Source organism: Pogoniulus pusillus, chromosome 28 (genome assembly GCF_015220805.1).
Source record: "Pogoniulus pusillus isolate bPogPus1 chromosome 28, bPogPus1.pri, whole genome shotgun sequence".
Lineage (NCBI taxonomy): Eukaryota > Metazoa > Chordata > Aves > Piciformes > Lybiidae > Pogoniulus > Pogoniulus pusillus.
The window spans coordinates 11568695-11594441 of NC_087291.1; the positions used below are offsets into that span (position 1 = coordinate 11568695).

Below are 25747 nucleotides of genomic sequence, written 5' to 3' on the forward strand. Positions count from 1 at the left end.
AAAGAAGATAGTTTTCTATTATAAAAGTGGTAAATGATGAAACAAAACCCTGAATTTTCCTATTTAAAAACAAACCAAAACCAACCAAACAAAAAGAGCCCCCTCAAAAAAAGCCTGAAACATCCGAACAAAAACACATAAACCAAAACATCAGTTAACTTTTAAGTGCAGTGAAACTAATATGGAGATTTTTCTAAGCAAGTTTTTGTCCTCAAACTGGATTATGATGTTACTAGAAGCAATGATGCTAAGCTATCTTTAAGTATCTGGAGCAGCAGAGTAATTGGACCTAGTTTTTACTTTTTGTTCTCATATGTAGCAAGTCCAGCATATTTCAAGCCTTTAATGGCTTGGAATTCCTGTGGTTACAAATATTGGTCAGCTGGCTTGTAAATGTAATGCTTTGAAATTTGGGTAAAAAGTGATGCTTGTTTAGCCATCCCAAGGCCAGTCTGAGCATCACAGCTACTTTTTTATGATTTACTTTTCAAAGACTGCATACTTTGATTATGATATAATTGTCACAGCCTCTAGATTTCAATCTGCTTTTTAGTAAAGCCAGCTTTATGTTTATGTGGGTTTGTGCCCTCATGTCATGAGCTGTAAATTGTTGCTGTTGCAGCAAGACTGAGTCTTTGTAATGGTTGTTTTTTTCCCTTATGCCTTTGTTATAAATAAAGCAATAATAAAATGAAATGCTGTCCTGCTTAACAGTAAGTTATAATTTTAATATCTTTGTAGAATTATGAGGGAAGAAGACAAAGAACTTCTGCTCTAACATTCTTTTAAAATAAAATTGTTTAGGTTTTGTGTGCTGAATTCAATTAAAGACAACATAAAATAATCCAAAAACCCTCCAAACCAGCAACACAGAAGACCCCAAAAACCCAGTGCCTTGTGTTTGACTTCAGTTACCCTGTAGATTTTTTTCTCATGAGTTTCACAGAACTTTATGGGTTGAAAGGGACCTCTAGAGATTGAGTCCAAGATGGATGCTGTGCTAGCTGGTCTTTCTTCTGTCATTTCAGAGGTTTTGTGGTTACTCTTTTATTTGGAAAAAGCAACTCGGAAAAATATCTTGAGCAGTGTGAACATTCATTTCTTCCTTGTACATCAGTTGGGATCCCTAAGGTAAGCAGAATCTTCTGATGTTAAATTTTAGTTCAGATTTTATAAATGTTGAAAAATAGATTGTCACTAATAATCTAAGGATTGTACCCACTTCCCAAGATAAAAGAGCACAGGTTTATGTTTTGAGTCAGCTGCAATGTGCAAGTGAAATACACCATTTTCCCATTTTGAAACAAGTTTTTAAATGTTTATGGAAAGCTTGTTTGAAGTATTGTTTCTGGCTTTATTATGAGAAATGACTAAGATGTAACTGGCTAGTATTGCCTGTGAAGGAATTACTAAACCATTCCTGTCTACAGTACTTGTGTGTGGTGGGTTTTTTGGTGGGAGCTTTATCTTGCAAGATTGTCATGACAACATAGGATTCTTCCATCACCAGATCTGTAATCTCTCCAGGTTTGATTCTTTGCGTTGTTCATGGTTAGAAAGTTGCTTGTCTAACTACTAAAATGATGAAGTCTTGACTTAGAGTGCTTCAGGAATGTAGAAGTTGTCTTTGTCTAAGAGAAAGGAAAAATTGTGGAAATACTTAGATGTGGAGGAACAAGGGTATCTTCTTTTCAACGCTTATTCTGAACAGACACATTTTGGTGCTTGGACTTAAATTCAGGTTTCCTAACTGGATAAATCTGCATGTGTTTAGTGTAAAATAAATTCTTAGTAGCTAATATGTGCCCATAGAATTGCTGGTTTGTGAACCAACATACCTAGGCAGCTCAGTTTAGATTATATCTTTGTCTAATCCATTTGCACTCATCAGAATAGAGAAAAGTTTATCCAAAGATTGCTAGTTGTGTTATACTTACTCTCACAACTGTTTTGAGTGAAACATGCTGCCCTTTCTTAACTGTCAGGACACCAGACTTCATGTTTTCTATGAAGGGGAGGAGGGAGAAGTGTCTGGCTTTCCTATCAGTACCACATAGACATTTATTTTGTGACTCAGCAGTATGGTTTCTAATGGCAGAACTTCCTTTGTGGTTGGTTCATAGCTTAGTTGGTATGTGGCCTTTTCACTTCAATCTTGTGTTCTGTTGAGCTAGATTTGGAACATAAGTATATTCTAAACCATACAGGGAATGTCACTGATCCAGATGAAAAAATGGGGTGTTCAGGGCTCAGAAAGGGCAAGGCAACAATCAATTAATGATTCTGTTATGTTAATTTCTGCACATTTTAGGACTCTGAGTAGTCTTCAGTGTGTATATTATATGGGTCATAAAGTCTTGTGTTTTGAGAGCTGATCTACAAGTTTTTCTGTCTTGTAAATGTTACATTTTTTAATGATACCTTTTGACATGAGTACACATGTATGCTCTGGCCACATCATAAAGGAGTAAAAGGTTGTGAATTTTTTCTTTGTGCAGTCTCTGCAAGCTCAGTAGTTTGACTTCTGGTTCGCTTATGGGCACATCACTTCTCAGATGTCCTTTCTTGACTAATCTTTGGATTTATGTTTTGTAGTACAGAGGTATTTATTTTTAGCTGTTTTACCAAATGCTGTTTGAAGTTGTTCTCCAACTGAAATCTGTTTGTTTTTGACAGTAGTGTCTTTTAATTCTTTGTTTTTCCTCTGCCATTGTATTAAAATAGTATTAGCTAGTTTAGCTGAGCTTTTTGGTAGCAGTGCAAGAAGATATTAAGTCTTAACCAAAACCAAATGTGCTGTGCTTGGGATCCTGATTTGACTTTTTTGTGCCAAATTTCTGCTCGCTTGCCATAATTAGAAAGTATTTTCTTTTATTTGAAATTATTTTAATGTTTAAAATCTTTCTTGAACAATGAATGTTCTTCATATCTCACATTCCTGCGAAGTGCTTCCTACCTCCCTACAATGAAATAGGCAGGTGTTAGATTTAACAAGTGATACTAATTTTTGCTAATGAATGGTTTAATACTGGTGGAGTATGTCAGACTAATATATGTGAAATTACAGTCAAATAGAAGGATCCTGTGAGTTGGGTCTTTCCTTTAAGTCAGTCTTGTAAGTGTCTGGAAAACCAGGCTTTAAAACTGGTAATGCTTTCCAAGTGAGAACTTGGTCAATTGTTGTAGCTGCAATGAAATAAAAGCAGATGTTCTAAATTGTAGAGGTCTTCAGAGACAATCAAAAGAAGATGAAATTCTGCTGCATTTATGTAAACATTTCACTAGAGAGAAAAAAGAGTATGAAAGAATGGTCCAACCGCATTTGCTCTGGAACAGGAGATTGGAGAAGATGACTTCCTGAAGTCCAGAGCGAAACCTGAATTGTACAAGCTTATGTACATTCAGATTTTTACCAATTAACCTTAGGTAGTCTCTCTGTGATCTTCTTTTTGTTTGTTTTGTTTGGTTTTTCTGGCTGCTTCTTTATTTTCTGCTTTTTTCGTCTGTATTTTTCCAGATGTGGTTTTATGCATTGGGCCCTGAAACTTCAGAACTCAATTAAAAAAAAATGCTTGGCAATTCAAATTAACTGTGCTCAGCATGCAGTAGGTCCATTCAGTATTGGTTTGGTGTTTCAGACACTGTCAAGACAAAAATACTTTGCAAATTTATTGGAGTATTGTTTGAATAGGAGTCATCTTTATTCATTAATATCAAAGTAGCATTGAGCCATTCTCTTGAAAGTTGAAGTAATTACAGATTTTAGAACAAAATACTTTCATGTTGTTATAGAGCCAATTAGTAGGAGGAATGTTTTCTGGCCTCAGGTTTTTTTCACTGCCTTTTACTTTTATATGGTTTGAATGAGAGATAGTTAAGGACAGTCATGTAGAGTACAAACATTGGAACTATGGTATACAACTTTTTCATTTAAGTTTTCTAGCAGCTCTTCTATGTTTCCAATACAATTTTAACTTTCTCTCTAGATCAAGGATTAAAATAACTTGTTTTTATTTTTTTTAACAGTAACACAGGTTGTAATTTCTGGGGAAAAGAAAGGCTTTATTACAGATTTCATCTTAAGTTCATAGGAAAATATGGTATAAGGTCACTCAGAGAAGCACTGATAAAGGGTGTTCTTTTGTCAGTATTGCTTTCCAAAAGTCAGCTCTCATAGAAGTCATTCTTGGAGTTAACTGCTCTGAGTTGCCAATCCTTCTATAAAATAATTTTGTACCCCCACATTGATTTAATTTTTAGAGATTGGTCTGTCAAGCAGCGATTTCCTATGTATAGAATAAAGTGAGATGGAGAAAGAAATGGCTAGAAACAAGCAACCAGCATAAGTGCATGAGATTTTACAGAAGGTACATAATCTTACTCACAAGCTATCTGGTTGTGTCCACTCTATCTCATTTTATAAGTAGTTGAGTGTTGTTTCCTTCTAATCTAGTATTTTGGTGAAGCTGCTACTTTACAGTAATTAAGAAGTCGGTTTCCAGGTTAGTTCTTCACCATTATTTACCACATAGTGAAAATTACAGATTATTCTGTTGCCTGCAGAGGTGATAGATGTTCCATTGCTGTTAATGTTCAAGGTCAGGTTGGATGGAGCTCTGAATAACCTAATCTAGTTGAAGATGTCCATACTCACTACAGGAGATTGGACTCAATAACCTTCAAAGGTCCTTTCCAGCCCAAGCCATTCTATGATGTTGTGATTATATCTTGCCTACTGTAACAATAGGGAAAAAGTCGTATAAAGATGTTACTGGAAATATACATGTCATAAGCATTAGAGCTGATTTTTTGATTATAGTTAAATCCTGCTAAGTTACATTTCCTAATCTTAAGTGCATAGAAGAAATGAAACGTGAAGCCAGACCTATTAAGATTGACAGAAGACTGACGGGTGCAAATATCATTGATGAGCCTTTACAACAGGTAAGTTCTGACCAGCACTATTAAACCTAGATTTATTTTTGCAAGTATTGACTGTAGTATCTGTCTGAGAGATAAGTAGATGATGAGAAACTTTTATTGTATTTTTGAGCGTGGAAAGTGAAAAAACACTGAGGATGGACCAGAACTTTAGCCAATATTTGAGTCTGTTTTCTGTATATTGCAGTTTCTCCATGCAAAACAACAAAAAGAGGTATCAGTAAGTGAGTTGTATTGCTTCACTCATTTCATGATGGTAGGGGGGAGTATGTTAATCTTGTAAGAAGACTGCTGTTGCATTATCAGGCACAAAAAGCTATTTTATGTATTGTTATCTTTTGTTCATTAGTACATATTTTATGCTTTTCCTTTCCAATTTCAGGTAATCCAGTTTTCCCTGAGAGACTATGTGCAGTATTGGTATTACACACTAAGTGATGATGAATCATTTCTTCTGGAAATCAGACAGGCTCTTCAATATGCACTTGTTCAGTTTTCTGCCAGGTAGGTGTGTTTATATTTGCACTAATACACTATATAAACATCTCCTTGGACTTTGGGGTAGGAGATGAATGGTCACGTCTATTGACATAGTTGAGTGCATTTCACAGAAAGAACATGTAAAACATTAAAAGATAATGGAAGCCCTACAGCCTTTTCTGGCTGCTTAAGGAATGGATAGAGATCATATTTGTAGTCTGTGGTCTTACACAAAATGGCCTCTTAAAAATTTAGATTAATGTCTAAGATTACCTGATAGCTTTATTTTCCTGCGGCTTAAGCACTGAGTTGCATGAATCATCGCACTTTTGTACGTGAGTTTGCTTCCTATAAACTGTAAGGCCGTTCCCGAGGCAAGTCTTGAAAGTCAGAGTGGTATTGCTTTGCAGTATGTAAGAACAGTGAGGATTTTGAAAGGACCAGATATCTGGTAAACAAAATGCATCACATATATAAATCTTCCTTTAAAATAGGGTTGATTCAGAACAAATGGACCATTTGCTGGTTGTTGGATGTTTTTCCTGCTGTTGCTTAATCAAATAGCAGGAAGTCAAGGAACTTGTCTGGGAAATTTTTAGATCATCTTTAGTATGACTAATTCCCCAGTCCAGGTACTGTGTAGCTTTGTATCCATCTGCTACTATAAGTAATGATTTCAGGTATTCGTCCCACTGTGCTGGTGGCTGTCAGTTATCTCTTCAGAAGTAGTCGTGTATCACCTAAACATAATAAAGTTGATAACAATTTTGAGATGCTATCCCCTGTTGACTATGAAAGATCAAAGGTGGAGAGCTAGAAAAAGTAGTTACAATAAAATCTTAGTGATTGTGAAATAATGGAAATCTTAGAAGACTGGAAAACAGTAATCTTGTGTTCACGTAGGGTAGATCTGGCAGCCAAACTTTAGTGGTTTTGTCTGGCAGAATTGCTTCATTGAACAATGTCATGCACTGGGTTTGTGTCAAAGCAGGTGAAGTTATAGTACAGTTTTTTTCTTACAGTACTACAGCTCTTCAGACATAGCCACCACTCTTGTGCTCTTGTGTTCTGTACAATCAGACTGTTTTGACAGGGCTGCAGCAGTTGTTATTAAGAAAAAAAAAAATCTAGTGTATTTATAATGACTATAGTTGGCTGTATCTTAAGCAGTCTTAGATTATAGAATCAACCATGTTGGAAGAGACCTCCAAGATCATCCAGGCTAACCTATCACCCAGCCCTATCCAGTCAACTAGAACATGACACTGTTCCCCATCCAGTCTTTTCTTGAACGTCTCCAGGGACGGTGAGTCCACCACCTCCCTGGGCAGCCCCGTTCCATTGGTACCATCACCTCTAATTTCATGTACTCCATGAGCTTCTGGAAAGAACGAATATAATGGAGTGTTTGGTTTTAGTTTGAGTTGCACTTTTGCGTTTTGTGGTGTAACGCCGCCATCTAGTGGGTTTGTCATTTGCTGGTTGTGTAGAAGGATCTGGATTATTGATGTTTTCATTGAACTACTCTTTGAGACAGCTCTGCTTCTTATTTCTACATCCAGATTTGCAGTAGGCCTCCCTTTCTCCCACAGTTCCTTTTCCTTTTCTCTCTCTTCAAGGTTAAAAAGCAGGTGAGGGAACAAACACAAAAAAGCAAAGCATTATAGGGGGATTCTGCTATTACAAAGTAGATACCTGAGAGAGTTCAGGTAGTGGAATACTTAGTGCAGAGTAAAGGCATCACTAACATCTAATTTCATTAAGCCTATAACATAAAAGTGCCTTTTTAGTTGGGCTAGTGGGGCATGGATATCACAAGAATGTCTCTAACTTGCTTCTTTGCTTTTCTGTTTACCATCAGTATAGTTTTTGTCAAGGAGGAAAGAGAAGTTGAATCACAGAGTTACTGAGACTGGAAAAGACCTCTGAGGTTGAGTCCAGCCTCTAACCTAACACCACAACAGAAATGTTTTACTGTTGTTGGTGCTCAGGATGAAGTAATAAATTTTCATGAATGTCTTTCTATAGGTCTAAGGAAACAGACTGGCAGCCTTATTTTACTACACGACTTGTTGATGACTTCGGCACTCATCTTCGAGTTTTCAGAAAAGCTCAGCAAAGAATAGCAGAGAAAGGTGATCAGATGAAAGGTAATGATATGGATGTCTTTTGAGCTAAGTCCAAGTAGAAAAGTAGCTTACATATGTGAAATATATTTTGTAGCTGAAGGTTACTCTCAAGCTCTAATCTTTACAAATAAAGTATGTTTCTTTTTCTGCTGTACAGACCAAGCTGAGGAACTTGTAGATACATTCTTTGAGGTTGAAGTTGAAATGGAAAAAGAAGTCTGTCGTGATCTAGTCTGCACTTCTCCCAAAGATGAAGAAGGTCTGTCAATATTGTCTTCTGAAGTTACTTTAGTTTAGCAGCCTAAATCAAAATAGTAACAATTCTATTTACAATATGACATACACTGAAATCCTAGCATATAACTGAAAATATGATTGCCTACTATACTTCTATATATTTCCTCCATTTTGTACATAATTATGGCATGGTATGTATGTAACTACTCCTTTTTCCAGTGGAAGAATTTTGCAACAGAAATGTGTTTTCTGTGAGGCAGGGGATGGCTTTGCAGATTCTTTATGCTGTTTTCATATATCTGCCTTCTTTATCACTATTCCATAGTCTTCATTCATAAAACTCAGTTTATCTTTTTAGGCAGAGTGTGAAGGACAGGGTGAAAAAGCCCTGGATATATCAGACAAAGAAAATACATTGGAGTTAGTATTTTGGCTCTTGGAATTTGCCCTTATTTTGGTCTTCATTTTGAGCTGGTATCAGTTGTGTTAGCATCAGTGCTGCTTGTGTCTGGTCTTAATGATGTTACTGCGATGCTAGGACTGTAAAAATAAACATGTGTGAGCATATTGGAATTTAAGGATTTTTCTGTTGTTTTTAATGATACCAGGTAAGATGTGAGATAAGATAATATCAAATTGTGCTGATGGGTTTTTTGTTCTTGCTCCCTAGGATTCCTAAGGGATCTGTGTGAGGTTTTACTGTATATATTGCTACCTCCTGGAGACTTCCAGAACAAGATCATGCGATACTTTGTCAGGGTAAGTGCAAATTCTAAAAGCCATCCCAATTCTTTGGTTTCCTATTTTATTGTGTGAAACTTACTTAATGTTAGGTTACTTTAAACACAGTGCAATTTTGATAAGTATTCACACAAGCTGTTCTTTGCTGGTAAAATGTTTGTGAAATTTATTTTACCTGTAGCACTGTTTGAAAAGCCTGATAAAATGAATCTTGTTTTTCTTGAGGTATTAGTATCTTCCAATGTTAATTGGAAGGAAATGAGTGCTAGTGACTGTTGAAGGTTTTCTGTAATTTACCCTTTTTATATTTAGCCTCTACAGAGTGATTTTTAAGTCATTGCAGTTGTATTAGGCTTATGGATAAATGCATAAAATTTACTCTACTTTTTTGTTTCCAGGAAATCCTCTCCCGAGGAATTCTTCTTCCATTAATAAACCAGCTCAGTGATCCTGATTATATTAATCAGTATGTCATATGGATGGTAAGATTTATAATATTTAAAATGAATGATATTTCCAGAATATTTTTATATAAAGCTTTGAGTGTGTTCCCTGTAATCAGGGCAGACAGGTACCTGGTAGGAGAGTTACCAATGGATGTACTGGCAGAGATGGCGAATTTATGGCTGCTATATTAAACTTTAAGAGTTAGTGAATGTGTGTATCTGTATTTCATTGTGGTTGTTTGGTAAAAGTTGCCTGGCTAAGGAGAGATGTATGACAGAAGTGTAAGGTTAGACTCCTCTGACTGTTTTACTTAGCTGTTCAAGAAGTAGGGCAGTAGCCCTGGAAGTTTTTGTTCCTTGACTGTTTCTGCAGCGTGTCCTTCAAAGATTAGTAGACCTTCAGAATGACAAGTAGTAAGACTGGAATTCTTTGTCTCCGAGTGAAGACTTTAAGGGTGATTGGTTAAGGGATGTTTGTGGTAATCCTTAATTTAAATGAATGGGAAGAAACAAAATCTTTTCTTGCTTAAAAAAACCCAATCCCCAAGTGTTTTCAGAAGTAGTAAAATGGGTAGAATTAACCTAAATAGAATACACATATGTTAATTAATGTTACCATTTTTTTTGCAAAGCAAGTTCAAACTTTTTTCTCTGATAGGTCATGAGTCCCATTTATTTATTTTCCATTTCCAGTGTTCTCTCTGCCTGTTCATATATGTTGTAGTGTGCATTCACATGCTATGCTTGGATTTCAGAGTGAAAGTCATATAAGGAATGAATTCAAGTGTACATGTACAAGTTTCCTTCATTCCTGCCACCTCCATTTAATGTGAAGTTTGCATGCTGATTTTCTACAGGAAAAAATACTGCTGCTTATATGGACCATGCCTTCCAATTTTTGTTTCCCCTTTACTCCTACACATGTTCTTTCTTTGTAACTTGGCCTCATTCTTTATTTACTGAGCTCTGCCCCTGGGTGCATCCAAAGATAGAATGCTGAGGTTTTTATAAAGCTTTCTGTTAAGATGCCGATGTCCCAAAATATTATTTCTTATAATTGCTTTCTGAGATCAGGAGTAACGTGCTAGGGGAAAGATGAGGAAGATTCAATATGAAAAACTTCAAAATTCAATAATAGTGTTAGGAAATTAAGGATTGTTGTAGAAATTATGATCCACTTAACGAAAAATCATGTCCTATGCATTTAGCTTTTTTCGCATTATTCACACTGTACAATTTTTCTGTTTCAGATTCGTGATTCCAACTGTAACTATGAGGCCTTTATGAATATTATTAAATTAAGTGATAATATAGGAGAGTTGGAAGCAGTGAAAGATAAAGCAAGTGAAGAATTGCAATATCTTCGATCTCTAGATACAGCAGGAGATGGTTAGTGCTATATTGCTTTACAAAATGAACTGCATTTAGCAGCATGATCTCTGAAGAATATTCACTCTGGTGATGCGTAGTAGAAAATACATTATATATGAAGTGTTAAAAGTTGAGGCTGTTCAGTCTGGAGAGAAGTGTCTGAGCCCTTATTGTGGCCTGCCAGTATCTTATGGGGCCTACAAGAAAGCTGGTGAGAGACTTGTTAGGGTCAGGTAGGGATAGGACTAGGGGGAATGGAGCAAAACTAGAAGTGGTTACATGTCAGACCAGATGTTAGGAAGAAGCTCTTCACCATGAGAGTCGTGAGACAGTAGAACAGGTTGCCCAGGAAGGTGGTAGGAGCCCCGTCCCTGGAGGTTTTTAAGGCCAGACTGGATGTGACTCCGAGCAACCTGATCCAGTGTGAGATGTCCCTGCCCATGGCAGGGGAGTGGAACTAGATGATCCTTGAGGTCCCTTCCAACCCTGATGATTCTGTGAAATCTTCATAATTATTTGTCCGGTTTGTATTAATAAAAAAGAGCAAATAACACCACAGACCAATTGGTTATATTAAATACAATTCTGCTGAATTGAGTTATGCCTGGTGGTTCTGAAGTTTGATAATACTTTAGTTAATCTGAAAAAGTGAGAGAAATACTTTTTGTGTATATCCATCAGTAAGGTATTTTAATGGGAAAAAAAAAAACTTCTAGTGTGATATTTTAAGAGCATTTCTGAACAAGTGTTTTTGTGCAAAAGTGCCTTGCTTAATCTTCTTTCTTTTGTGCTTTCAGATATCAACACTATAAAAAATCAAATAAACAGTTTATTATATGTTATTAAAGTATGTGATTCAAGAATTCAGAGGTTGCAGTCAGGAAAAGTAAGTGTTCTAGAGTTTGGGGTTTTTTTTCAGTTCTGAAATAGTGAAGATATGAATGACTTTTATTCAGCCTTGCTTTTTAATTGTATGGTTTGATGCACACTACATTCCACAACTAAAGTTAGTTATGTATTTTCAGTGTGGAGGTCTTTTCCGACCCAGGTTATTCTGTGATTCTATGAAATGCTGAAATTAGTTCATCTTGCTAATTAATTTTCATACTCCTGTCAGTTTCGGTGAGGGATTTGGGGCTAATTTGGCTTTTATGGTACTACAGGAACAGCAGTGTTAGAAGCTAGCTTCCTATGTAGCAGAAGGCAAGCAGTTAGGAGAGCAAGACCTAGATGTGCGTCTATTACCGACTGAAAGCAACTAACCATTGAGAGGCTGCTTTGTTTTTTTGTAATGTAAATTACTTTTAGTATGTCTGCTTTGTAGTAAATAGAAGTTTTGGAAAACTTAATTAAAAAAATAAAACACTGAACTGTTTCTTACAGGAAATAGATACTGTGAAACTGGCAGCAAACTTTGGAAAACTTTGCACAGTCCCTTTGGACCATATTCTGGTAGACAATGTTGCACTACAATTTTTTATGGGTAAGTGTTAATTTATCTGATCTTCTTTATTCATAAAAGAATATTCTAAATCACAGGACTTACACTTGAAATCACTAATTACAATTTACTGTGAGCTAAATGTGGGTAAGTCCCTTGTTAGAGGGAACCAAAACCTTTTTTTGTGAATCAGTCTTTAACGGTTCAGAACCCCATACTCAGTGCTTCCAGAAGCTTGTATCAAGCTTCTTCCAATACTGATCTCTCCATAGGACTGTTGCAGTGTGTTTTGGTCTGTCACTGCACAGTTATTAAGCATTGGAGGAGGCTGCCCAGGAAAGTGGCTGAGTTGCCATCCCTGAAGATACTTAAAAGATGTGTAAGTGTGGTGCTGAGGGACATTAGATTAATGAATTGAAGGTGATTTTGAAGGTCTTGTCCAACTTAAATGACTCTGTGGTTCTATATACATGATTAGTTAGTACTCCAGTTTGATCTTCCTCTCAGCTTGTGTTCAGCTATACAGACCTGTTACCCAAACACGTTAATGATGAATTCACTTATACATATGTGCAGTTTAGGATTCAGTGCTTAGTTCTCCAACTCTGCTCCCGTTTTTGTTTGCCGATGATCACCAATATGTGTATGGAATTTCTTATTTTCAGACTAGATCACAAATACTTGAAATACTTAACCAGATTTTGACGTTAATGTCATAGAGACTTCTTATTCCAAGATGCACAACAAGGACTATGTCTGTGTGGTGCTTTTTTCTGTAGATTACATGCAGCAGACTGGTGGCCAAGCACATCTGTTTTTCTGGATGACAGTGGAAGGATACAGGGTTACAGCACAGCAACAGCTGGAGGTACTTCAAAGCCGGCAGAAAGATGGAAAACATCAGACTAATCAAACCAAGGGTCTATTAAGAGCAGCTGCTTTTGGAGTTTATGAGCAATATTTATCAGAAAAGGTTGGAATAATTTATTTCTGTAGTGTTTAGAATTTATTCTTTGTACACGTGCTTCTTGGGTAGTTACAACTCTACCTTAATGTGAAATAGATGTGATCTACTTACAAGTTGATGTTTGAGTTTCTAGTTGTGTATCTTCACTCTCCTTATGTCAAACAGTTAAAGAAATGTTTTCCTCTTTATTTTTTTCTCCTCTGTCTATTTAAAAAAACTCATATTAGCTCTGACTGTCCCATCAGATGCACTGAATATTGTTCATCAGAAGCTGACTTTCTAGAATTAACTTGAGAAAATATGGAGATAGAATAAGACGTTTTGTCTCTTTGTATGTGATGTCCTTTCCGTTATTTTCACTCTACCCTCAACTCCCTCACACTCCAAGAATAACTTTTTTATTGTGGTTGGTTTTTTTTTTTCATATAAATGCAACTCAGTGTTTTTACAAACTTTTGGATTAAGATTGAGTTTTCAAGTGAAGTAACTTTCTGTGCCTCTCTAGGATTATCTGTGTAAACTGCTCAACTATCACCATTGGGTGCCTTTCAATAAGCTAAGCCTGAATGTTTCATGTAGTTTTCTGGTGAGAGAAAACACTTGTCAACTTGTGTTGACAAAGCCTCTTTGTTCTGAATTTGTGCGTGCATGAAAAGCACCTCTCAACTCACTCGGAACCTTCCCTCCACATATTATCCCTCAAATATCCTGTGAAGCTTCTTTCTGCATCATTTCTTTCACTTTGTTTTTTCATCTCAGTAGTCCACCCACATGGTGGTCTGTGCAGAACTTCCTCTGATGGGTTTTTTAGCTGACTGAATGCTTGCCAGTTTGAAGTCGGAAGCCACCTAATGCTAGATCTGTTCCAGAGTGGATAAACTCAGCCTCTAAGCTCTACTGTCAGATGAGCTGCGTTGGGTCTGGTTCAGTGCTGGCTTAACTGTGTTACAAAAAGTGAGGCAAGCAAGTGAATTTGGGCCCATCTGAAAGGATACTTAAAGAGCAGTAGTTTGAAATACCAGAAGAATTAACTGGGAATCTGATGAGAGATAGTTTAGTATGCTGGTAGCTGGTCTGCATAAATAGCTACTATGATAATCCTTCCAGATGTTGGCAGAGTTGACAATCCGTTAGCCTTTTCTCAGGTGTTTCAGGACTTCATTCATTTACTTCCTTATTGGCTTCTGCTTCATTTCTGAGTCTAGGTATTTCTACTCATAAATAAATAAAATCTGTCTTTAAGGCTGAGTAAACCTGGTTTAGGTATTGCTTTAAAATAATGTGCTTAAATTGTTTTTTAGGTGATGTCTTTTTGTATTGAATCCTGAAACTTGTGGGCTTTAATAAAAATTCTGAACTTTAGAGAGAGGAGGGAGTTTGACATCTGTTGTGTTTTCTAGAGACACTTAGCAAGAAGAATTGCAGAACTTTACTGGATTCTATTTGTGAAAATAGAAACTTTCTCTTTTTTTGTGCTGCAAAAGTTGATTCAGATTTCTGTGGCAGGCGTCTCCAAGAGTTAATATTGATGACAACTTAGTAGCAAAACTGGCAGAAACATTGAACCATGAGGATCCAACACCTGAAATCTTTGATGATATTCAGAGAAAGGTATGCTGTATTCATCTTGTATTTCGTAAGATGTTTTAATGCTGTTGAATATCAAACCTCGCTATAGACACTGACAAAAAGAGGAAGGAACTTATCTGAAACCTAAAACCTGTTTTACCAGTTTCCTCTTCTGTAAACATTATATTCCAAATTGCCAATTTCTGTTCAGCTGTTTGTAGTCCATGGTTTTCAAGAGAGTGGGCAGGAGGAGTGAAATTAAGAAGCACAGTTTAGAATTAAGGAATTATCGTTTATGAATCAACTTAAGAAATGTATGTGGGTAGAATAATGAAGTGGTACAATTTTTGGACCAGTTTTAACTCTTTTTCAAAGGTAGGTGTTTTCATGGTGCCATATTAAAGTCTGTCTTTGGAAGAGTTAATTCCACTGTTGTTTCTGCTAGCCTGCACAGTGTAGCAATTGCTTCTTCAAAGTGATGAAGATAAAACAAGTCTTTTTACTACCTGCATACGAAGACTTTATCACTCAAATCTATTTTTTATGAATAATTAATATTTTGCCATTAAATTATATACCCAGTCTAATTGTTTTTTCCTTTAAGTCATTAACATTCTCATTCATGCTAAAAATTAGTTACATGAGCAGTAGAACCTAGAATCACTCTTACTGCACTTGAGACCCACATTTAAGACTAATAAAACCACCATGTGAAACATGAATTGCCCAGAGTAGATGAGAAGGGTGTTGTGTGTGATTTCTGCTGAAGAGCATAAAATCGTCATATTGCACAAGAAACTAACTTAAACCTGCAGGAATTTTTTTTTCATTCTTACCAGGTGATAATATTTGTCCAAAGTGCTCTATGAAAAAAAAAACCCAAACCCAGCAACAAACAATCATTAAAATATTCTAGACATGAATACCCAAACATTATGGATTAATTCCACTACATATAGATATATGTGTGTTTTTCATATATATATATACACACACTATATCAGCTATATAGAAGACTTGTTGAGGTAGTGTGGTTAAATCTTTGTGATTTAGGATTATATTGTATTGACTGGACTGGAATTCTATGGACAAATAGCATGCAGTAGCATCTCTCCCTTCCTTTCCCTCTTTTCAGCACTCCCCCTAAATGTTTGTGGGCTTACATTTGTAATTTATAAACAAAGAGGGAAACGGAGAGAACCTGTGGTGAAATGGATAGAGACCACATATGTTTTTTGTGGAATTGGAAGGGTTAAGAGGAGAGAAGGGAAAAATACACAGTTAATATGCTACTTCCCTTCCTATGCCTGCATGTCTCACTAGTTAGGCATATTCTGAGACCGTTTATACTTCTGGCACTGTTAGTTCTCACAACCTTCCTGTGAAGAGTAAATTGAGATTTCACAATGCTTCTTTTAGGAAGCCCAGAGATGCATGGTAGGATGCACAGATGCAATGGTCAAATAGAATTTCTGAAAGCTTGTCTCATGAGTTAAGAAATGTAGTGAGTGTTTCTCAGGTTGATAGTTTTGTTTCAATTAGGTGTATGAATTGATGCTGCAAGATGAAAGATTCTACCCTTCGTTCAAACAGAATGCGCTGTATGTGCGTATGTTGGCTGAGCTGGATATGCTGAAGGATCCGAGTTTCAGAGGATCAGATGATGGTGAAGGAGGTGAGCTAAGGGGGATTTCTTGGGACCTTTCCTTTTTCTGCTTTAATATGGAAATAAAATTATCCACGCTTTTTGAGAACTCATATGCATGGTATACAAGCTCGTTTGGACACTGGACTATCTCGGGCAGGTGAGGAATGGGCTGGGCAATTCCACAGCCCTTCTATGGGCTGGGGATGGGCAGGGAATGCCACTCAGCATGAGACCAGAGTCAGGGAGTTGGGCACTAGTCAGCATCTTTGTTCATGAGGCAGTTAAATCAGATGTGGAGAGTTGCTTGCAGAACGGCTTAGAGGAGCATGGCTCAATGGACAGAGTGTTTTAAGTCATAGTTTTGATGTTGTCATTTTGGCTGGGCCAGGAGAAGATGGATCTGCATTGTCATGGGCTGTCACCTCTCTTTTTGGCCTGTTTTTTGAAAATCTTCAAATAATCTTCCTTGGGAACTACAGCACTTCCCTGCATTGGGGCACTGTGAAGGTTCAGCTGCAGAAGCTGCTGGACCATCTTGTCTAGACCATGCTTTAGCAAAGAAAGATTGGGCCACACGGTCCATGAAGTCCCTTCCAGCCTGATCTTCTATGAAAGTTCTTGTACTATCTCTGATTTTGAAATTAATGTTTCCTCCTTGGATTTGGGGAATTATTTTTTTTTTTACTCTAGTCACTTCATTAACCTCATGCATGTATTTTTTTGTTGAGTTTTGGTAAAAAGAGCATCCATAAAGTAAATGTGTGACTCTTCATTCTCATTTTTTATTCAGCAATATTTGAAGCTCTTTAGCATGTTGGGGTTGCTTTAATCTATAATTATATTCTTAATCTGGAAATGGAGTTTGAAAGTACATCAGAGATATGGATTTATAAAGCAATTTATTCTCAGTAACTGAAATACAAATTTAATGAAAATCGATTTACCGTTAAACTGACTCCTGAATAAAGGAAGATACAGGCTTAAAAAGGAAGGGTTTTTTTGACTGCTCATTTTACAACTGTAGCTTTTTAAACTTACTTACATTTTCCTTTAGGTGTCTTTATTGGAAACTTGAAGTGCTTTTATTTTGGGTGCAACATTTTGCCCAATACTACAGCTGTCCATTATTTTCTATAACGGTTTGTTACTGCACTTTTATTTCTTGTATATAGCCTTACATGGGAAAAAAAAAAAGTCCTATTCTGTTTTGAACTTTCCCCTTCCTCACTGCTTCCAGAATCTTTTAATGGATCTCCTACTGGCAGCATAAATCTGGTAAGTGCTTGGATTTTTTTTAATTCATGTTTTTCCCCCAACAGTAGGGAAAATGTAATAAATTGGTTTAAATTAGATATGTTATAGGTTTTAGCTCACTGCAGTTTAATTTCTGAAAAAGCTTCTTGAATTAAATTGAAACACTTAAGGTATCAATTAATCTGTGAAATAAAGCTTTCCCTTTTGTGCTTCTCTCTGTTTAATGACATTATTGCATTGTTTCTCACAAAAATTATAATAATCCCTAGTTAACTCGTGCAAAACATACTGTATTGTCCCTGTTAGATTTTCCAAATAGTCAGAAATTTGGAGTTAGGGTATAATAGGTGAGAACAAATCCTTTGAAATCTCAAAGGATTCATTTAAAGTGGAGTGCATGAGGCATTTAAATTTTTATTATTTTTTAAAGGTTGCTATTTTTGAGTTAAGACTTGATTTGGAAACAAGTATCTGGAGTTATATTCTAAATATGAATCTCTGTTTTCTACTCTGACCAGTTCAAGGTTTTGGTATTTTTTAAGCAATTCTTGTCTGAGTCAGTTCGTGAGAGTCTTTTCTTTGATACATAAATATACTTAACTATTTGAAACATGCTTCTGCATGTTCTGGTGGTTCCATATGTGTGAAGACAACTGTACATCTACTTCTACCAGACATTTTCCAAATAATCTGTCCACCATAACTCTTACTGGGTTTAAAATATTTCAAACTGAAAATTAAATCACTGTTATTTAGAAAGCAAAAGTAATAAATTTTCATATATTTTCTTCCCTTCAACTTACTTGTAGTTCAGCTACATAGAGTCTAAAGAAACAAGATACACAGGTCTCATTTGTGCTATGAGAGTATTTTTCCTAATCTCTTTGTTTCAGTAAAGTTTGCAATCTGTATGCAATTTCCTGGTGAGACCACACCTGGAATACTCTATCCAGTTTTGAGCTCCCCAGTTCTAGAGAGAGGGAACTGCTGGAGAGAGTCCAACAAGAGAGCTACAGGGATGGCTGGGGGCACTTGAACATCTCTCCTATGAAGAAATACAGAGAGTTGGGGTTGTTTAGTCATGGGAGAAGAAGGATATAGGGGAGTGTTAAAACCATGTATGAATATCTGAGGAGTGGGTGTTAAGATGAAGGTGCCAGTCTTTTCAGTGGTGCCCGTTGATAAGACAAGGATCAATGGGTACAAGCTGGAACACAGGGGTTTTCACTTCAGCACAAGCAGACTCTTCTTTGTGGTGAGAATGACTGGAGCAGGCTAGCCAGAGAGATTGTGAAGTCTCTTTTCTTTGGAGACTTTCCAAACTCTTCTGGTTCCTGAGTGATCTGCCTTATGTGATCCTGCTTGGGCAGAGGGGTTGGACTTAGATGACCTCTAACATTCTTTGATTCCTGGCTTACTGTGATTCATGGACCTTTCTAATTCTTGGAAGATGCTGTAGCTGCATGAATGTCGGTGTATTGGTTAGGTCATGCAAGGGAATAGAGGTTATTCTGTGAAGCAATACCTTTAAGAAAAATGTGTGTGCATGTGAGGATTGTTCATGGAGGCCTGTTGTTCTCTCGTTTACACTTCGAAATACAAAGAGAAGAGATAGCCAACAGAATTTATGCAAACTCCTGTCAGATGCTGAAGGAAAACTTATTTTGGCCATATTTTTATAAATTTGCATCCAGTTCTGGTATCCCTTCACAAGAGACTGTTTTAATTGACTAATCTCTTAAAAGATGTCTCAATTGTCTCTTAAGCACACTTTCTATCAATGTTGTCACATATCAAAGACAGGTTTTATAGATGGAGACTTGGCATTTCCATGTCTAATCTAGTGGTTGTCTGCTGCTTGGTCTCGTGTGACCTTTATAAACTAAGCTGGAAATTCTTTAATCCTTTATCAAGCACTGAAGGAATACAAATAAATACTTGCATGGGAAAATTCATAGTCTTGAATTTTACTGTTGTGGAAAAGCCATTTGCAAAATGCTACATTTATTATTTTTATAGAGTGAAGAACTTTCTAGCAGAAATGCATAATAAATCTCTGTTTATGCAGAAGAACTTCTGCTTTCTGCAGTCTATATTGTTCAGGGGTTTCAGTGCTTTTACAGGTGTTTGAATACTGGTAGATTAGTTTTTCCTGGCTGAATTCCATGTCAAAAGTAAACTTCTGTACACATAGTTTAGCTCCCTTGTGTTAGTCAGTTACATGAAGAAAAATAGACCGTGGAAAGGTTACTTCAAAGGTCAGGGAATTTCTGTACTTTCTGCTAATGGCAATGTATTAAATAAGATTGGGTTGGGATGCAGTATTTTTGGTTGTTAATTACTTATATTCCTGTGATTATACCTAATGCCAAAGATATTAGGGTATATTAAATATGAATATGTGCTATCTGTTCAAATTTCAACCATTTCTATTTGTGTTAATCATTGCTGTAAAGTGCCTTGCCACAGCAACTGACTCTTTTCTTAAGCTTCTATCACACAATACATTGCCTACAATTTATATTTTCATTGTAAGAATGCACTTTAAGGTTATTTGGAAGAGAAGCTCAAAGCTATTTTGAGCAAAAATTATTGTACAAAATTATTTTCTTCATTTCTGCCTTTTAGTTTGACACTTTAATATAGTATATCAAACCAGTAAGGTGTATTTGAAGTGGTATAAAAGCATTGTGAATATTTATAGACTCTTGCAGATTTCATCTAAGTGGATTCATAACTGAGCTTTACTTGCTGCTTTTGTATTGAATAAATAGTTACACAGGTGTTGCATATCTAAGACATTGAATGGTAGCAGAAATGGCTGGACTGAGGTTCTGGCAGTCATTTGTGTTTGTCAGCTTGAACCCCAATCTGTTATGTGGAAGAGGACTAAACTGTCAGTGGCAATGAATGGAAGCAGGAAGATAAATAATGTTGCCTATTTAAAAGTATCAGTAATTTCATGTTAGTATTTTATAGCAAATAATATTAGAGCAGTTGACAGTTAGTTGTCTTCTTTAATAACATCCCTTCCATCTTACTGATAATCAAGTCCTAGAGCTCTCAATGTCAAGCACTTAGCCAACAGGTGATACTTGGCTCCTAAATTCAGACACTGCAGTATAGAACACACCTTACAGGTTATTGCTCTCCAAAGGTCACTTGAACATAGACTAGGTCAAAGAAAGTACTGTACTTGTGTTAGAGCTGGATGTTAGGAGGAAACTCTTCACAGAGAGAGTGATTTGTCATTGGAATGGGCTGCCCAGGGAGCTGGTGGAGTCACTGTCCCTGAAGGTGTTCAAGAAAAGCCTGGATGAGGCACTTAGTGCCGCGGTCTAGTTGATTGGACAGGGCTGGGTGCTAGGTTGGACTGGATGATCTTGGAGTTCTCTTCCAACCTGGCTGATTCTATGATATTGAAACTGCGAGTGGTGGGGGAGATGAAGGGTCTTGCACTATGTGTAAAAGAATAGTTTTAGTAACCAGGTAATGCAAACACACATTAAGCTATTTTATTAGTGAAAGTTTGAAAATTGAATAGATGAATCAAAAGCATCTCTCAGATAAGATGTATCTGTAATCTTACTGTCTGTTGCCTATTTTCTGTGTCTCTTCTCCCATTCTGCAGTCCTTGGATGACCTTTCAAGTGTCCCATCTGATGAGACTGTTCAACTCCACGCATACATCTCAGATACTGGTAAGAGCCTCTGTTATGATGGCTGCTACTTGTCTTCCACCATTTATTTTGATTTAATATGAAAGACCCCAGAAATCCTAATTCTTTCATTTATTTTAACCTCATGAAACATTCGAGTTTGTATTTCCCATGGAAGGCCATACAGCACTGGTGCTGTAGGTCAACTTCATATCTGTACTTAAAATCTTAAATTCATGCCTTTGGAGGGCCATTGATTAATAAAATGTAAGTTAATATAAATTATCATCTGTTTTAACAATTATTTAAAGAATAAGTTGTGAAAGATGTCTCTGTAGTCACACTTCTAACTTGACTGTTTACTACTTACAATATTTTCCCTTGCTTTTTGTATTTCCATAATGACTTAGCTTAAAGTAAGATAGTAACTTCAGTCCTTAAAATGGTGACTTCTTGGTTATCTTTTGAAAAGTTAGCCTAGCAGCAAATATTTTTATTGCCTGACCATAAATACTAAAAATATCTCATGTATTACTTGTAAATATTCTAATTGGATGAGATCGCACTGGGTAATTAAATTGTGAATTGATCTTCAGATTTTTTTGGTAGATCTTACTGCTCAACAGACTTTGTATAGCAGACAGTTGAGCTGTGAGCAAGAATTCAACTACTTGACATTTTAATTAAACTGTTACTCCAACCTAGTATGAGAGCATGCTGCAATCCAAGTCTCATGTAATCAGTCCTCACAGATGGTGAAAACTAATATAAAAGTTAAGAATCACAACTTTAAAAAAAATCAAAATGGCATGTATTTTTTTCTGGATTAAACTTAGATGTCTCATTTTGATTTAAGAAAAAAAGTAAACATGAAAACACACAAATTATGGCAAACTTGCAATTTTCATGGCAATGTGTGTTAGTAACTATCAGCTTGACTCTGAATCTGTAGTACTCCAGTGGTACCAGGGGTATTGCAGTGTTTAGGGTTGGAAGGGACCTTTGGAGGTCCCTTGAATCCAAGCCCCCTGCCAAAGCAGCATCACCTGAAACAGGCCACACAGGAGTACATCCAGGTTGGCTTTGGAAGTCTCCAGTGGAGACTCCACAGCCTCTTTGGGCAGACTGTTACAGTGCTCCATCACCCTCACAGTAATGAAGTTTCTCCTTGTGTTGAGGTAGAATTTCCTGTGTTCTAGCTTATATCCATTATTCCTTGTCCCATTATTAGGTGCCACTGTAAAGAGCCTGTTCTCTTCCTCTTGCCATACACCCCTCAGATAATTTATAGATGTTGATAAGATCCCTCTCAGCCTTCTTTTCTCAAGACTAAACAGTCTCAGGTCTCTCAGTCTTTATTCATAGGAGAGGTGTTCAAATCCATTGATCATCCTTGTAGCTCTTCACTGGACTCTACCTAGTAGGTAGGTCCCTGGTTTTCTTGAGTTGGAGAGCCCAAAACTTGGACACAGTATTCCAGGTGTGGTCGCACCAGGGCAGAGCAGAGGGGAAGGAGAACCTCCCTAGACCTGCCTTACAGAGTTTTATTATTGCATCCCAGGATACCATTTGTCTTCTTGGCCACAAGGGCACGTTGCTGTGCCATAGATTTCTTACTGTCTGGTAGGACTCCAAGGTCTTTCTCTTTGGAGCTGCTTTTCAGCAGGTCGACCTCATACCTGTACTGGAGCCTGATGTTATTTCACCCCACGTGCAGGACTCTACACTTGTTCTCATTGCACTTCACAAGTGCATATGTAGAGGTTCACGTTGTAAGATAATATTAAACTCTCTCCCTCTTCACCTCATTTGCAAATGAGAAATACAAGTCTCTGTTTTTTCTGGAGGTATCTTTTATCTTCTGGTTAATAATGAACTGCTGATGTTAATAACAAACCCAAATCCTTACAGCTTGCTAGCACTACCTTTTGTATTCACAGTGGGGTGGATTTTTGTTTTGATGGACAGACTTGCAACTTCATTACAGTACTTTGCAGACTGGACTTTCTTCCGGTTTCACAGCTGCCTTTCACCCATATCTTGAGTTAGTTGAAAATTGTTTTTTAAAGATCTACTTACTATTTTTACAAGTTAAAAACCTTTTCTATTCTTTCCTTTGCATGTCAATGAAACTTGTGTGAGGCTGCTTAATCTCTAAGTTTGCATAATAAGTTTCTGGAGGGTATCACCTGCAGAGTGTTCTGGATTAAGAGATGGCTTATTCTTCTGCTTGCATGTCCATTTTTGTGTCTCAAGTCTGTCATTCCAGACATTTCTTTGCTTCATGTTTGTGTCCTTTCGTCTTCCTTCTTTCTGTTTGTTCCTCTTTTGTTTTTGTTTTCAAACTACTAGTCTATGCTGACTATGACCCATATGCTGTGGCAGGAGTGTGTAACGACCACGGCAAGACGTACGCCCTGTATGCCATCACAGTCCATCGGCGAACTCCAAACAGCGAAGAGATGTGGAAGACGTATCGGCGCTACAGTGACTTCCACGACTTTCACATGAGGATCACTGAACAGGTAATGAGTCTCCTAAGTATCTTTAAAGAGTTCTTTGAAAGGTACTTCTTTCTGTGTGATGGTATGGAACGAGCATTGGCTTTCTCAAACCTAAGAACTGGAGTTACAGGACTGTATTATTTTCCATAAAAGAGTGCCTTTTAATCATTTATATCCCAATGTTATTTGCATTGAGCAGATTACAGGTCCATTTATGTAGTTTCTATCTGATAACTGTATAATTGCACTAACAAAAGAAAGTGTGATTTAGCTTTCCCCTCCCATGCCCCCTTTGCTTAATTTTACTTTAAAATCATGGAATGGTTTAGGTTGGAAGGTCCTCCAAAGGTCATGTAGTCCAACCGTCATGCAGTGAACAGGGACATTCTCCATTAGATCAGGTTTTCCAGAGCCCTGTTGAACCTGATGTTGATTATCTCCAAGGATGCAGCCTCAACTACCTCCCCAGGCAGTCTGTTCCAGTGTTCCATTACCCTCATGGTAAAGAACTTGTTCCAAAAATCCAGTCTAAATCTACTCTTTTCTAGTTTGAGTCCATTCCCCTTTTTCGATCACTCTAGGCCTTTGTAAACGGTCCCTCTGCATCCTTGTAGGCTCCCTTCAGGTACTGAAAGGCTGCTGTCAGGTGTCCCCTGAATCTTGCCTTCTCCAGGCTGAACAACCCCAGGCCCCTTGCTCGGGAAATGTTATTGATCTCAACTGCTGGCATTTTTCATTTGTTACAGAGGTTAAGAAGTCAAAACTGGGCTTGGGAAATGGGTATTTAGGTTTTAAGTGAAGTGATAAGGAAATATTAAGTAAAACTGTGAGGTCTCAAAAGGGGCAGCTGTTTGCAGTTCAGTGTCCTGGTAGACAGTCTGCCTTTTATTGCTGTACTTGTATTCTCAGACTCTTAACCCTCCTGAAATAAAAGAATTAAAAATAGAGACGTTAAGTCATTGGCCAGTACAAAAAACAAGCTGACACAAAAAGTGGGTAAAGTGCACTGCTTTTAAGAGGATTAAACACTTTTAAACCAAGCCGATGGAGAAGTCAAATTTGGCTGTGTAACCTCTGAACTAAGCAAACGTGTGGGACTGCATCCCTCTGCTTTGTTTATTAATAGATAGGCATAGAGAACAAATTCTGTGTGGGCAGAGGTTAGCACTGTGAAGTCACAAGAGCAGTAAAAGTGGAAAAGGCTTTAATTAAAAAAGCAAACACTGCTGAACATTTGTATTACAAACCAAGGCCGACTTTCTTTTTTGATTATTTTGGCACGCTGTCAGTAAATTTCAAATACCAATTTTTGTACTTCAGATTTATTATTTTGTTACTATTTTTTAAATTAACTATTTTTGAATAGTCTTGTTGGTAGAAGGTATAAGTTCCCTGACCTTACAGTGAGTTAATATTCTGCTGATACTGGGCAATCATTTCAATCTAATCATAGAATCAGCCAGGTTGGAAGAGACCTCCAAGATCATCCAGGCCAACCTACCACCCAGCCCTATTCAGTCAACCAGACCATGGCACTAAGTGCCTCATCCAGGCTTTTCTTGAACACCTCCAGGGACGGTGACTCCACCACCTCCCTGGGCAGCCCATTCCAATGGCATAATCTACCAGTAAAAGACTAGGAAAAAATGACAGAAGCAAAAAAGTACAGAATATGAATGCTCAAAAAGTTCTTGTTGCTAATCTGAGTCATCTTGAGTTTACAGAAAATGGAAACCTATCCTCCAGTATCTAGATTATAAAAATTAAATCCTCATGTTTCATTGTAGCATCTCAGAAGCTCCCATCAATTTTGCTTTGTTTTGACAGTAAAATAGACGTTCCTGCACAATTTGTAGGCACAGGAATGTCACACTGAACACCCTTCTTGTTAGTTTTTGAGAGAAAATAGCTACCTTTGATTCCATTGGATGGAGTAACTCTGCACTGTACCTCTATGAGCTCTTTTTCCTTAAAATACCATATAGATTCATACTGTTTTCTTTAGTCATGTTATGAGTATTATTTTTGAATGATTTGAGTTGGATATCTGTATTTAAACCAGAGGCTGTTCTTTGCTTACATTGCTTCTGCTTAAAGTGTCCAGATGAAAACTAGACCATTTTCTGATCAGTTATTTTTGTGTGTGTGACCTGTTTGCAAGGGGATTGCATTTGGGAAGTTGGAATTACTGTTTAGTGCTTCCTCAGGCCATAAATGCAGTGTGAGCTTTGGGACCTTTCCAGAGTTTAAGAATGTCTCTGCAAAAAGACACCTTGGAGAGACTGAATGAAGTCAATGTCTCATTAAGTTTGTAATTTCGTGGTGGTCCTTAGAGAGAAAAGGATGCAACCTTTTTTCCA

General features: G+C 37.1%; 1 protein-coding gene across 4 annotated transcripts in view; it reads left to right on the forward strand.

Moving 5' to 3' along the window:
- Positions 1–25747, forward strand: part of SNX13 (sorting nexin 13) — a 60574-nt gene that overhangs the window by 21307 nt on the left and 13520 nt on the right. The window contains exons 3-18 of one of the 4 annotated variants that reach the window (XM_064166909.1): positions 1029–1131; positions 4855–4944; positions 5324–5445; positions 7450–7571; positions 7708–7809; positions 8458–8546; positions 8927–9010; positions 10225–10363; positions 11143–11231; positions 11729–11828; positions 12566–12759; positions 14260–14364; positions 15865–15997; positions 17208–17245; positions 20856–20925; positions 23236–23408. In XM_064166909.1, coding sequence (XP_064022979.1) covers positions 1029–1131; positions 4855–4944; positions 5324–5445; positions 7450–7571; positions 7708–7809; positions 8458–8546; positions 8927–9010; positions 10225–10363; positions 11143–11231; positions 11729–11828; positions 12566–12759; positions 14260–14364; positions 15865–15997; positions 17208–17245; positions 20856–20925; positions 23236–23408 — 1753 coding nt within the window. Of the gene's footprint in view, positions 1–1028; positions 1132–4854; positions 4945–5323; positions 5446–7449; positions 7572–7707; positions 7810–8457; positions 8547–8926; positions 9011–10224; positions 10364–11142; positions 11232–11728; positions 11829–12565; positions 12760–14259; positions 14365–15864; positions 15998–17142; positions 17246–20855; positions 20927–23235; positions 23409–25747 lie in introns of those variants that run through there. The other 3 variants (XM_064166910.1, XM_064166911.1, XM_064166912.1) reach the window with 3 other exon arrangements.